Source organism: Typopeltis vanoorti, chromosome 4, assembly GCF_054136105.1.
Source record: "Typopeltis vanoorti isolate ZY-2024b chromosome 4, IOZ_Tvanoo_1.0, whole genome shotgun sequence".
Lineage (NCBI taxonomy): Eukaryota > Metazoa > Arthropoda > Arachnida > Uropygi > Thelyphonidae > Typopeltis > Typopeltis vanoorti.
Genome location: NC_143552.1, coordinates 26,418,110 through 26,433,249, shown reverse-complemented (window position 1 = coordinate 26,433,249; position 15,140 = coordinate 26,418,110). Strand labels below are relative to the sequence as shown.

At 36.7% G+C, this 15,140-nt stretch overlaps 1 protein-coding gene across 3 annotated transcripts in view; it reads right to left on the bottom strand.

The window, feature by feature from the left end:
• Nucleotides 1-15,140, bottom strand: part of Lztr1 (Leucine zipper like transcription regulator 1) — a 510,326-nt gene that overhangs the window by 318,094 nt on the left and 177,092 nt on the right. For all 3 annotated transcript variants that reach the window (XR_016548176.1, XM_090391043.1, XM_090391044.1), the window contains exon 9: nucleotides 1,289-1,435. Coding sequence is in view for 2 of the 3 variants with exons in the window: in XM_090391043.1 (XP_090247169.1) it covers nucleotides 1,289-1,435 (147 nt within the window). In the remaining variant the exon portion in view is untranslated. The remainder of the gene's footprint in view (nucleotides 1-1,288; nucleotides 1,436-15,140) is intronic.

Here is a 15,140-nt window from a genome sequence, read left to right as displayed (position 1 = left end):
TAGTCTTTATGTTCTGAAATCCTGACATTTGCTGTCCTGCCTTTCTTTTAATTAATATTCCAGTACATGTTGTAAATTCCTTAAATAATTTAATAGACACTCCCTCTAGGTACACCTCGCAAAAAAGATTATCTGCTAGGAGGCTTCCTGGTCAACTAGCAACCCATCTTGGCAATGTTAAGGATAATATCTTTGTCACCCCCTCTCTCTCCCATTAGGCTCAAAGACTAGAAAAATAAAAAAATGTATTGGGGATTGCAATCCTCTAGAATATTGTGATTTGTGATCAGTGTTATCATGCTGAACTAAAGCAAAGTTCAGGAAAGCAGAAGTGTGGAAGATCAAGTGATCAACGCTTCTTCTTGATCTATCAAGAAGTGTGGAAGATCAAGTAAAAAAAAAAATCAGACAAAATTTCCAGATATTAAAAGTGACATGAAATGCCCAGGTTCCAGATGTAGAATCAAAAAATGATTGCTATGCCATGTTAGTCATCATTTCAACTGTTGATAACGAAAAGTATTATCAACACTAATTCAATTTTATACAAGAAATCAACTGTCCATTTGTGAAGAACAATTTATTTTATTTTTATTTTTTTCATTCATGATATAACAGAAATGATGATTAAGAATATCAGATCTCTTGCAAAGGGAACCAAATGTCAAAGAAGAAAACTATGCAATTCCAAATACTAGGACAGTTGCACTGTTTTAATAATGACAAGCGCATTTCAACTAAAGAATAATTTAAATGACAGATTGACTCCTTTTCCTTTTAAACAAGTTTACTTAGATACTGTATTTTGTTAATTTTTAGTTAAATTTAAATTTGAATTTAAACTGATTTTTCAGAACTCGATTTCTTTGGATGTAACATTTAAAATTCTACTGAATATTATTATTCAGTAACCTCTTTCATGGAGATTACTAAAATATTAGTAACCTCCATGAAATCAGTAGACTCATTGTGGGAGGCCAACTCAACAAGTAGCATGTCTATCGTATTGAAATTTGAAATCATTTACACTCCCTATATTCACATACAGACTAAACTTTTAAACACACATGGAATGATAGAAATTCATAATGATTTACTGATTGTGCACCAATAAGCATATAAGCATATTTTCAATGAAATGCGTGTAGTGAAAATATGCTAATATTTATGGTAAATTAAGTCAAATTATGAGAGTGAATTTGCTACATAATAAGTAAAACTGAAAGCTGAAGAAACCTTCTTAAGAATCATTCATTGAACATAATTTATATAGCATACATTTTCTTACCAGTGAAGATCATTTGGTAAAGTGCTATCAGCAGCTCCTCCAAACACATATAAATGACGATCAAATGCTACCATCGTGTGACCATAACGTCGTGTAGGTGGAGGAGGAGCACCTCTTAAAATGTGTTCTGTTGATATTCTAGTCCAGCTAGGAAGAGAGAGAGAAAGAGAGGCAAACTCGCTTTTTATTCAAAAGCAAATTATTTCTTCTAAATCATTTAAAATACTTAGAATTACAGAAAATAAGTGCTAAAACTTTGTGTTTATTTAGCTCTAATTAGCAGAGAGCAGAAAAAAAAAGCAAATTATTTATTTAAAATCTATGATTTCTTTTTAATTTGTTATATTAATTTTAGAAGTATAGAACAAACATTTATTTATACCGAAAGAAGAAGAGACTCTCAGAATAACTCAGCGTGCATTAGAACATAGGATTTGTAACATCAGCAAAATGGAACTAAGAAAGAGATCAGGCATAAAATATGTGGTAACTGCAGTATATGAAAGCAAGATGAGATGGGCAGGACACATAGCCAGACTCAAGGATAACAGATGGACATATAGAATACTCAACTGGCAACCAAGAATAAAGAGAAAACCAAGAAGACCACCTACAAGATGGGAAGATCCACTATTGAAATCTATGGATATAATGGAAGAGAGAGAGAGGCTCAAGATCGTTGGAGGCATCTTTGTGACCTGCACTCATGGAGAAATCCTCAGTGAAACATGGTTCCATCAAGGTAATCAAGGTAAATACATATTTTTAATGGAAATAATTTTTAATCTGAGTGAATTCAGGAAAAGAAATTCAATGTTGAAAATTTTCAAAATTTGTTGCTGAAATTATTCTTATTCAAGACATATGCAATGTAAAACACATGTCCATGAGGGTCAGTGTTAATACTGGATTTTTTTTTAAGGCTAAACTAATAAAATGTGCCATCTGGCAGAAATAAGACTGTTGAACAAGGTACTCCAGACAGAGAAAAATCTACTATGTGCAAGTAGTTAGCAGTTTATAATAAATTTAGTTTAATCCTTTATCCAAGTGTAAGCAAACAAAGTTTGTGCCTGAAGTATCTTCAGGACTGAGGCAACTTGTGGTAAAGATGGACCAAACTCTCATTACTCCTCGTCTTAGTATCTCCCATAATGCAAAGCACATCTCCTTGCGGACAAGTATAATGCTATGCATTAAGGGAAAGGCAACTACCCAGACCAGTTTCGACCTTTATTGAGGTCTCATCAGTGGGAGCCAGACCCAGAGGTGATGATATCAAGGTGGAAGCAATGGAGAAGTCATCTTAACCTATACCAGTTGCCCAAAAGTGTCTCACCTTATTATTAAATTACTCTGGATTTAGAGAAAGATGTTGGAGGTTTTTTTGCACTTGGTTAGACTATAATAAATTTAGTTTAATCCGGTTGGAAGTTATATTTGGTCTTTATTAACTATAATTAACACAAAACAGATGTGTGGGACCATAGGCACAAATAAGTCTCATTGTCCAATTCCCCATTCTGATATTAGCCCACATCACTCTACATGAGACTGCCTGCCATTCAAGAAGATTAGCCTCTTATTTTGTGTTGAATACTATGGCTATTCCTTCTTCTCCTTGATTGTCAATGCCTGAATATAACATTTTGTATTTATTGCTCAGAAAGATCTCACCAGTTTTTGTCTTTTTTGTTTCAATCACCCCTATTATGTCGATCTGGTACTTATCTAATTCCTCAGCTAGCTCCATTTCTTTGCCATTCAGGCGTCTTATGTTGATAGTACCGATCTTTAACTCTGGTGATGTTGAGTTGGGGTGTGTTTTCAGATTTATTCCAGTAGCTGACTTTTCGCTGTTCGCTCTGGTTCCCTGGCGAAAACAATGGGAGCCTTGTTTAACCGAGTGATGCCCCAGCAGGCATGAAATTTTGTCATGTTGTACCATCATTTTGTATTTTGATTTAACCAGTAAGAATACAATTTGGTCGGCTAAATCCCAAATTGCGATCCCATCCTCGTTTGTTTGGTATCCAAGTAGATACCCAACATGGTGCACCATGAGAAGGTGAGGATTGAACATTAGGTCAGAAGCCCTGGTTGGTTCTCCGCATCCCTTTAAAGGCTATGTGGAGGTCTCCTCTCAGTTATACAGCTTTGACCCTTAAGCACCGCCTTAATTTAATACATATATACATATATGTACAAAACTGTTGACTAGTTTCGCTAGCAAAACTGACCAGCTTTGTCAAGACTAAACGGTGAAAAAAACTAATAAATACTTTTTCTTCTTAAGTTCCAAATTGCCTTTTTATCTGAAGGAGTAGTATTTTGTTTTAGTGGTTTAGCTGCCAAAAGGATGATTGTACTTTGTAATCTTATATCATTAGCTATTGTCTCCGGGAGTGGATAAAGACCTTTCTCAATACCACATATGAAGTACATTTTTGGGATGTGGCTAGCAGTAATGGAAAAGTTAAAACTCTTTTTAAGAATTTTGGATTCTTGATTAGAAAGACTGTAACCTGATAGGTTGAAAATCACTTTTTCATCTGGGAGACTGGAACTAAAATTGTATTTTTTCTTATAAAGTTCAAATTTTTTTATTTGAGAAACTTTGCTAGACTGAAATGTTCGATTGTAACTAGTTTGTATCATGTGGCCAATAATATTCTAAGTTGAGTAGTCTATACTGTTGGAAATATCATCAAAATTGTTCTGGCAATGAAGGTCAATTACGTTTAATTCGTACCTGATATGCTGGATCCTTTCTCTAAGAAGGGCTATAGAAGTTTTTTGATAGATCCGTTTCGCTTGTTTTGACCGAATATGTCCTTTGACTGCAAGGAACTTGAGGATGATAGAATAATGCCTACACCTTTTTAGGAAGGTCAGATGGTTCAGTAATCTCGCTTTCTTGCATTTCTTTTTTACTAAGCACCGTACTTATGTTTCATGTATCCATTTAGACTGTTCATGTTGGAAGTTATATTTGGTCTCTATTAACTATAATTAACACAAAACAGATATTTGGATTATAAGACCATTGGTTTAATACATATATGTACAAAATCGTCAACTAGTTTTACTAGCAAAACTGACTAGCTTTGTCAAGACTAAATGGTGAAAAAAACTAATAAACGCAAAAAAAAAACTAAAGGAATACAGTAACGGACAACAACGGTTAGACAATAAAAATTGGAAGGCACCGCGAGATATGGCATGCGTGAAGCGAGACACTGCAGTCATTATTATAAATATGCGTTACATAGTTTTTGGCATATTGTAGTTCCGCTAAACTTAATGAGCTAATAAGATTTTTCCAAATATCCTTTAATATTACTCCTTGATTTCTATTAAGGTTGTTCAAATTAAACATATTTGGTCGTTTGAAAGTTAAGCATAAAAAACTTATTGTTTAATACTGACCATATACAAATATTTTAACATTCTTTGCCTACCAGTTTCGCTAGCAAACTGTCTAGCTTTTTCAAGGCGTTGACGGAAAAGTATAAAAAAACTAGTTAATGCAAATTGAAAGGAACATTAAAAACGTTGTAAACACTCTTGTAGCTAAGATTAAACATTTGTGTGACAGAGACTGAGTGGACTTATTGTTCTTAATCATTATCACGCATGCGTGTTTGTTGTAAACGCATAATGTGATTACTAGCTAGCTGTAGTTCAGATAGATTTAGAGAGAGAATGAGGTTTTTCCACGAACTGTTAAGAATAGTACCCTGGTTTCTGTTGAGGTTTCCACCAGTTTTTAACACTACTGCGGCTTCCTTGAATAAACGATGTATATAATCGTCATCTAAATATGGCATGGAGCTATTTTGCCACTCTATCGTGTGGTTAGACGTACAGAAATGATGTGCTAAGCCAGAAGAAATACTTCTGTTGTGGTTTACATCACCAACGTGCTCTCTCTGTCTGATCTCCAAACTCCGTGAAGTTTGTCCGATGTAGGTGAGACCACAGGAGCAAGGAATGTAATATACTCCTGGATATTTGTAGAATGGCACCTTGTCTTTTGGTGATCCTAAAAAATGTTTGATGCTGGTGGTTGGTTTGAAGATCACTCTGATGTTGTGGGCTTTTAGTATTCTGGCTATTTGATAAGAAATTGACTTGATGAAGGGAATCACTACAGTAGAAATGTGCTGGGAGTTTGATTCTTCTTGTCTGGGGTTGTCACCATATAGATATTTTTTGATGATGTTTGGAGGGTATCCATTTTGTGATAATGTTTTGGCTATCAGTGAGATTTCAGTCTGTGTATCCTCCTCTTCTGATATAAACTTACGTGCTCTATTTTTCAACATATGGATAATGCTTAGTTTGTGTGTCTTGTGATGGTTAGAAGTATAATGAAGGTATCTTCCAGTGTCTGTCGTGTAGTAAATGTTAGTGTAGGTCTATCATGGCAGGTCTCTAGACTCCATGGAGATATCATTATATAATAATAATAACATATTGCAATGAATTTTAATGTAGCTGTTTTTTTTTCCTGCACATCATGTGTGTGTTTATATATACCTGATGATATTAAAAGTCAAAGGAGTTGTGTAATTTAAATTTAAATTAATTACTTCACTAAAAACTGTGTATTTCAGGCATATTTTTTGTGATGATGGCAAATTAAATATGGAATACGAGCAAAATTAGCAAAACACTCAATTGGCTGCATACAAGACTCTTGAAACTAGTTTTAAGTTATATGGATTTCGGAGTTGAGTTAGAAATAAAACACTTGATCAAAGACTGGACTCACAGATATGAGAGTCCTGTAAAAGATTAGAGAAGTGAACAGATGGCTTCAACAGTAGAAGCATATTAAAAATGAAGAAATTAGGAAGGAACCTGATACCGTGAGCATTCAAGAATGTGTTAGCAGAGCTAATCTCAGGTAGTATGGTCACTTAAACAGAAATGGGAGAGGAAAGTTTAGCAAAATAAGTATTTTTTTGCCAACATGGCAGGAAAAAGACTCAAGGGGAGGACCAAGATCTAACTGTAAGAAGTACCCTTAGAAGACTGAAATATGAGATCAAATAATATTGGAGACTTGACAGATAACAAATTAATATCAGGAATTTGATGATGAGTAATTACTTCAACAACGTAGTGTCTTCATAATTTTTTATATAATGAATGCCAGTCACTGTGTAACAATGAAAGAAAACAAATATGCAATTTGCATTTCATACAAAACTTCAGAATTACAAAAAACAGGACACATTCACAGATTAAGTGAAACAGAAGTCTTGGATCCGAGACCTTTCTCTTATACATTTTTTTAAAGATTTAATTTGTATAAAATTAAAAAAAAAAAAAAAAAAGTTTAGATATGATATGGGCAAGCAAATGGTTTTTAACCTTCCAACCGTCCATGACGTCTATAGATGTCCAGCTAAATCTGGATATGATTCTGTAACACATGTTGAATAGCATGGATAAGAAGTGTAATTTGGTCTCACTATTTCATCCACCTCGGCCAGTAGAGAGGTTAATCTCTACCTGTATTGAGAGATTTAAAAATCATTTTCTTGAATGTCACATCTGAACCATCTGTTGGTTATCAATATGTGGATATAATTTTGATCTGGCTTTCTACCCAGTCAGAAAGTGAACAACTTTCTTAGAAATATAACTGGATTCACTCATTGTGCAATTTACAAATGAAAATGAAAAGGACAGTTACTTTCTTTTTCTTGATACCTTTGTGCCAAGACAGACAATGCAATTTGAAGTTTTCAAAATGCAGGAAAATCACCTTCAGTAACCACTATATTTGTTAGTCCTCCAATTACATCTAAATAAAAAGAACGACTTTACCAAAGCTACTGATTTATGCAGCTTCCTTTTTATGCCTTGATAATTTAGACTAATAAGAAGAAAAGGACATAATTGAAAACATAATCAGTTTCTGATATATCAAGGGATACTATGATACCATGGACTGCAAGGCAAACCAATAAAGCAGAGATAGACAAAATAAAGCCAGACTGCTCCCTCGAAGCTATGATCATCAAGCAAAAATAATTATTATTATTACCCCAAGACCTCAAGGAGTCGAAAAACTCATCTGGGAGGTCTTTTTATCGCACACACAACTCATTATACCGTGTCTTAAACACACTCAAACTTCTTGCAGACACCACACTCTCAGGCAAGGCATTCCGATCATTTCCAACTCTGCACAAAAAAAAACTTGCCTCTCACTCCCCTACTCACACCCTCTTTACACAATTTCCAGGGATGACCGCTGGTTCTCCCCCTATCTCCCACTATTTTATGTAGAACTTCCCCAGCACTGATCCTATAACAACCCCCTACCAACTTGTAGGTCTCTATCATATCTTCCCTCTTCCTCCTGTCCATCAGACTCTGCAAATTACATTTTCTCAATCTTTCCTCATACTTGACATTCCAGAGGTTAGAAACTACCTTAGTCAGTTGCCGTCGGACCCTTTCCAACATCTCTTCATCCTTCTGAAAACCAGGTGGCCAAATCTGGCCACCTGGTTTTCAGAAGCTTTTCAGAAGTTTTCCTCCACATCATTCCTAAAAGCCTTTGTGTTGTCTTCACAATTTTGGTTGTCCCCCCCAAATTTTAAATCCTTATCCACTATCACCCCCAGATCTCTTATTTCCTCCATCTCCAACAATATATCCTTACCAAGCATAAATTCTGCATCCCATCTTTGTTTTCCAAATTTTAAAACCTCACATTTTGCAACATTGAACTCACATCCCCATTTCCGTGCCCAATCACTCAATTTATTCAAGTCTTCTTGTAAGGCCACAACATCTTCACTACTCTTCATGGTTTGTCCCAACTTTGCATCATCTGCAAACAACTGAATATCTCCACCCAAATCTTCACCAATATCATTAATATACAAGTTAAACAGTAATGGCCCTAAAACAGACCCCCTGAGGCACTCCACTAGTGACTTTCCTTTTCCTGGCCATACACAACTTGTTGAACCTATCAGATAGCCAGTCTTCAATCCAATGCACTAATCTAATATCCAACCCCATCTGCTCTAGTTTGACTGTCAACTTATCATAAGGTACTCTATCAAAAAGCCTTTGCGAAATCCAAGTATATTACTGTGTATCCTCCTCTGTCCAAGGAAGCAGTCACATTACTAATAAGTAAGTAGATTGCTAAAACATGACCTCCCTTTAGTAAATCCATGCTGTCCATCAAAGATAATACCATTGTTGTCAACCCAACTCTGGATCCTAGTTCTCACAAGCATCTCCAACAACTTAACAACAACACCTGACACACACAGATAGGCCTATAGTTTGATGCTTGAGTTCGATCACCTCCTTTATGAAGTGGCACAATCTTGCCCTCCTTCCACTCCTTAGGAACTTGACCAAGTGCAAGACTCGTACTAAAAAAATATGTCAAAACAGGTGTCAACTCCCTGGCACATTCCTTCAGAATACATGTTGATATATTATCAAGTCCCACAGCATTATTAACATCTAGTTTACTCAATTCCCCATACACCTCTTGCTCACTTACAGTCAGTCTCTCCTCCCTATCATCAACTGCTCTCAATTTTGCCATGAAGTCACATTCACAAGATTGAAAGACCTTTATGAACTGCTCATTAAGTATCTCCACCACACCTTCTGCAACAGTTGTCTTTATACCATTTTCTCCAATCGATGTCATTCTTCCATAATCATTCTTTCTTTTGCTGGCTACATATCGAAAGAACTCCTTTGGATTCTTTTTGGCTTCATTAGCTAATTGCTGTTCATACTTCTCTTTAGCTACCCTCACCAACCAAGTCACCCTCCTTGCCTGGTCTTTGTAGACCTCATGGAATTGGTTATTTCCACTTTTCTTATGCTGCCTCCATAAGCCCTTTTTCTTTGTATTGCATGCTAATCTCCTTATTCATCCATCTCACACCTACCTTATTTAACCTTCTCGCCCTTGGAATACATTTAGACATTGCAACTACTAGATAGTTTTCGAAAATCCCCCAAGCTGCATTGATCTCTTTTCCAGCTATCTCCTCATTCCATGCTACTGTCTCCTGAGCTCTTCATAATCCCCCCCCCCTTGTAGTTCCATGAGGTCCTCACACTGTTGGCAACCACCCAGGTAATCACCTCATGATCACTCTCACCAATTGGTGGATGATTTGACACCGCATTTATAATTACATCCTCTGATGAGATAACCAAATCCAAGACCCTCAATCCTCGTGTGCCTTCTGTTACATACTGTCTGAGGTAGTTATCCCTCAAAAACTAATGAAACTCATTTTCTTTACTTCCAGTTGCTATCTGATCATTCAAGTCTATATTGCCATAATTAAAATCGCCCATAATGATAACCTTTTTCTTATTTGCTTGGATAATTTGATTATACATTTCATTATCACCACCATCCGCATTACCTGGTCTACAACAACATCCAACCAAGTATTTGATTCCATTCACCTCTATCTCACACCACACTGCCTCAAAACCATTGGCACTATTTCCCTCTTGCATCTCTACTTTGTATGGATATAACTCTTTCTCTATCATCAACAGCACTCCCCCCCCTCCCTTTTTACCCCTTCTATCCTCACAAAACACATCATACCCTTCCATCTCTATTCCTGTCAGGATGATGTCCTCTTCCAACCATGTCCCACTTATTCCGACAATCTTTGGGTGAACAGAAGCAATTAGTGCAACCATTTCATCTGCCTTGTTTCTTATACTTCTAGCATTTGTAACAGCTCATTTCTGGGTCTACAGCTAGTTCCACTGATACCACTCACTTGATGTGATCTCTCCATGCTCGACTGGGGTCATTTCCCTTTCTGCTTCTTCATTTTAGAACCGTTTTCAATTCCAACTGTTTCCTCTTGATCCCAGGTCATCACATTCCTTTCCTGTCTACACATGCTCTCACCTCCTCTTGGAGCATTCATCTTTCTCATGCTGTGTACCCCTGTCCACCCTGAGCCTCCCCGTTTCCATGCTCCTCTTGCACACCCATTCTCTCATTTTCTATACTCATACCACTCACTTCCCCATTCATAACCACCTCTTCAATCTCTCCTGCTTTTCCACATCACTTCCTGCTTGATCTGATTCATTCTCTCTACTCACTTCTCTACCTTCCAGCAGCAGTCTCTCCAAGCGACTCACACCATAACCACTCAAATGCAGTCCATCACTCCTATACAGTTCACTTCGTCCTTCAAACTCATTCCACACATTAACAAATTGTACTCCCGTCTCCTCACAAATTTCAGCCAGCATATCATTCATAATCCTTGCTCTCCGCCTCATCTCACCACAGTTATACCTTGGCAACATGCTGCCTACCCTTTCTGTCACACTATTCTCTTTTATCCTTCTAAGAAGCCTCCTGATATCCATTCTGACGTGCTCTTTGTCCTCTGTCAAATCATTCGTACCTATTAAAACCATCAACTCCTTTGCTCGCTCCCTCTTCACATCCAATGCCTCAATCACTCTATTCATTTTACCACCTGAAAAACATACCTTGTGCATCCTATCATCCAGCACACCTTTAATAATGGAGTCGCCATACAATGCAACTCACTCATCTTTCGTTCTTTCATGCCATCATGATTTGTTTTAATAGTTTTTACCCGAATTTTCTTAATTTCATTCTACATCCATTTCATCTCTTGCCTCATCCAATCCAATTCAACTTCCAAATCTCGCATCACATTCTCTCTATCATTCAATCTTTCTAATTTTCTAACTCTCGACCCCCTCTTCTCACTTTCACTCTCATTCGTTCTTCTGTGTTTCCATACTTTCGGTCCAACTTTTGCTATCATTCATTCATTCTTTCGATTTTTTCCACTTTCGATTCCTGCATCACGCCATTTCCGGTTTCATTAGTTCTCTCAATTTCATTTCCTTCCACCACTCTCACCTCACTTTTGTCCTGTTTAAGATCCGTTATGGTTTTCAGATCACTCATTTTCTTTTTTTCTGATTTTTTAAATTTTTTCGCCTCTCTTTCACACCATCCTTCTCTTTCGAACGTGCACTCATTTTCCCCGCGACATTCTCGCTACTAACACTTTCTGTCATCAATTTCATATTCTCATTCATCAATTCCTCGTTCAGGTCATACTTCGCACACACCCTCCTTCCATCTGTGCTAGACATTCACAAATCATTTATGTAATCGAAAGAATACATATAGCATGCCTCACACTTAACGAAATGACTGAAGTCTAAGTTAAAGTCATGGAATGACAAAGCTGCCGCCATGTTTCCTCTGCCAGTTACTACTCTAATGTCTAATAATAACGAATTCATAATTAAGTTTAGGCAAAACAAAATCCCCCACACTAATAATAATGGTAGCTCACAACTTTTATTGCAGCTCTTATTCAAACAAATACTCATATATATTTAATTATTCCAAGAATAACTTATCTCAATCCGGAGATCTACTTACACACGTCCGCCATGCTTGACTCACGAGCACCCTCTTGTCATACTTTGGACATATTATGTGAGCAAATGACATTCTGGAGAAGATGATGATAATGCTTGCAAAAGTTGATGGAAGCAGGAGAAGAGGAAGACCAAGAATTAGGTGGGTGGATGGAGTTAAAGAAGCAACTGGAATGTGCCTGGAAATTCTGAAAGATACGGCCAGGGACAGATCTGAATAGAGAGTGTATGTTCATAGAACCACCAGGAGTCAAAAACGACTCAATGGTACATAACAACTATGATACTCTTAAGGAATACTCTGAGGATACTATGATAGTACTGCATAATTAAGCTTGCATTGCTACTTCCTATCAACAATTTTCTTTCAAATTAATCTGTCATTTATCAAGCCACCAATATTATCAGATTGCATACTTCAGTCTTCTAAGGTACTAACTACATCAATCTGTCCAGCTGACCTCACTCTGGGTCTTTTCTGTCATCCAACACCTGTTTTTCAAAGTTTTCTTTTCTTATTCTGTAAAGTGACCATTTCAGATGCACTTTGTAATATCTTTGTTTTTAATATAATCCTGCAGCTGATGCCATCTATTGATACTTTTCCTCAAAACAGTCATATCCAAAGTCCTTGATCTAGTCTTTGTTTCATTTCTCTCTTTTCATTTCTTTCTTCAAAAGCTCTCTCAAAATGCTCGACTCAATACAGAGGAGAGCAATTAGACTTATCAATGATCCATCCTTTACCAACTCTCTCCCCACACTTTCACACAGATGTATGGTCTCTGCAGTATGTATATTCTACAAATATTTCCATGGGAAATGCTCATTCGAAATAACATCAATAATTCCTACGCTCAGTACAAAGCTCATTGGAACATGTGCAGCTGCTGCACAACATCCCTTCACAGTACATCTAGAAACAAACAGAACAAGTGTCTTTTCCTCTTCCTTCATCCTTGCAACTGCTGCACTGTGGAACAGTCTCCCACCTGCTGTGTTTCCCAAGGAATACAATTTAGTCATTCAAATTAAATGTAAACAAATACCTCCTTTCCCAACCAACTACCCATACACAGTACTATACCAACCAACCTCCTGTGTATGGGCTTAACATAAAAAAAAAAAAAAAAATTCCAACTCAATACTCAGATCCATAACCTAACCTTGCTCCATCAGCCAATGCGAATCCAACTTTATAAAGACCAATAGCAGAAAGTGGTTTTTCAGCAAAAAGACATAAGAAGACTACTAAATAACTTGGACATTAAAAAATCTTCTGGTCAGAACAGTACCAGTTGTACTCAAATACTGTGCTCCTGAGCTAACATCTGTCCTCTATCATCTCTTCCATCTTCTATACACAGTTAGCACTTATCCCAATACCTGCAAGCAAACAAATATCCAGCCAATTAAAAAAAAAAAAAAAAAGGTAGGAAAAAACCTGCCATCCAACTCCCATCTAATCACCACCACCTCAATCCTCTCCAAATTAATTAAGAAAGTTATTAACAGTCAATGTCTCCCCTGCCTAGAGACCCACCAGTTAATCAGTGACCACCAGTATGGATTCTGCAAATCTAGATCCATCTGATCTCTAAGCCTAAATCATCCACCGCTGGACACATGCCATGGAAAGTTTCAGAGAAACGTGCACACTGCTGCCCTTGATATTTCCAGGGTTTATGATCATGTCCAGCATTGAGGCCTGTTTAGCAGATTGTCTTCAATGATATACCTGCCACCCTCCGTAACTGAACAGCCATCATTCCCTCTGGTTGTTCACTATACATTATGGCAGCTGACACCATCTCTTTGAGCTTTATCACTAATGCAGGAGCACATCAGGACTCCATTCATTCACCTACCCCCTTTCTCCTATACACAAATGACATGCTCTCAACAACAACTAATTTTATCCATATCTTTGTCAGCAAAGGTATCTCCATTCATCCTACTCAATTGACATCAGGTTGTGCTCAGAAATCACAAGCTTCAAGATCATTTTCATCCATGGCCTTAAACATTGATCTCCATACCATCCTTTAATGGGGAAAGGACAATCTGGTCACACCTTCAATGCCAGCAAAATGCAGTCCTACCTTTTGTCTTGCAAAAGGGATCTCAGCTAACCTTTCCTCATCATCATCAAATTCATGATATGTACTCTTGGGGGGGGGGGGGGGGGGGTACATAGCATAATTATGATAGTACTACTTGAAAAAGTTACACCATTATTTCTGATCAAGAATTTCCCTCCAAATTACTCTGTTATCTATCAATCTGTTATTCCAATATTATCAGATCTTATTTTTCTGTCTTTTAAGGCCCTTTTTATTGTATCCGTCCATCTACATCTTCTTCTTCTGGGTCTTTTTCCTGCCAACCTGGCAAAGAACACTTGTTTTGCTAATCTTTCCTCTCCCATTCTGTTTAAGTGACCATACCACTTGAGATTAGCTCTACTAACACATATTCCTGAATGTCAATAATGGCAAGTTCTTTCCTAATATCTCCTCATTTTTAATGTGATAATGCCATTGATGCCACCCATTCAGTTCCCTAATCTTTATCAGGACTCTCGTACATGTGGTTTCTAGTCTTTGATCAAGAATTTTATTTCCAATCCAGCTCTCAGATCCATAAGTTAAAATTGGTTCGAATGCTGTCTTTTATAATGCTAATTTAGTGTTTTGACTAATTTTTTTCTTATTCCACATAAATTTATTTAGCTGACTTCCCACACACCAGATTTACTAATTCTGTTGTCTATTTCCATATTTAATTTACAATCTTCACTAAAATTTGTGATAAATAGCTGAAATGTTTTCCTTATTCTATAGGTTCACCATTCAGGACACAGTTGATGTTTTCAATGTTTCTCCCTATTTTCACCATCTTTATACTGCTGATTTTCATACCAAATTTATAACAACAGTTATTCAATTTAGTCAGGGAATCTTGCAGACTTGAACTTGATTTATTTAGAACTATATCGTCATCTGCATAAAGTAAAGAGACCTAAGATTAACATTTCCAATTTTGATATCAGATTTAATACCACTTTCCTTCATAATGTGAACCATATAGATAATAAATAACAGCAAAGATAATGTTCACCCTTGTTGTACACCTGATTTTACCTCAAAGCATCCTCCTGTACCTCCTTCAATTCTAACTGCGCACTTAAGCTTAAATAGAAACAATGTATTGCTTGAATAGAAACAATGTATTGATATAATGCTTCATTTACACCATATAACTGTAGTATTTTGAAGAGCTCTCCTCTTGACACCTTGTCATATACTTTTACCAGATCAACAAAACTTAAGTACAAATCCTTGTTATATTCCCAAGATTTCTCAACTATTTG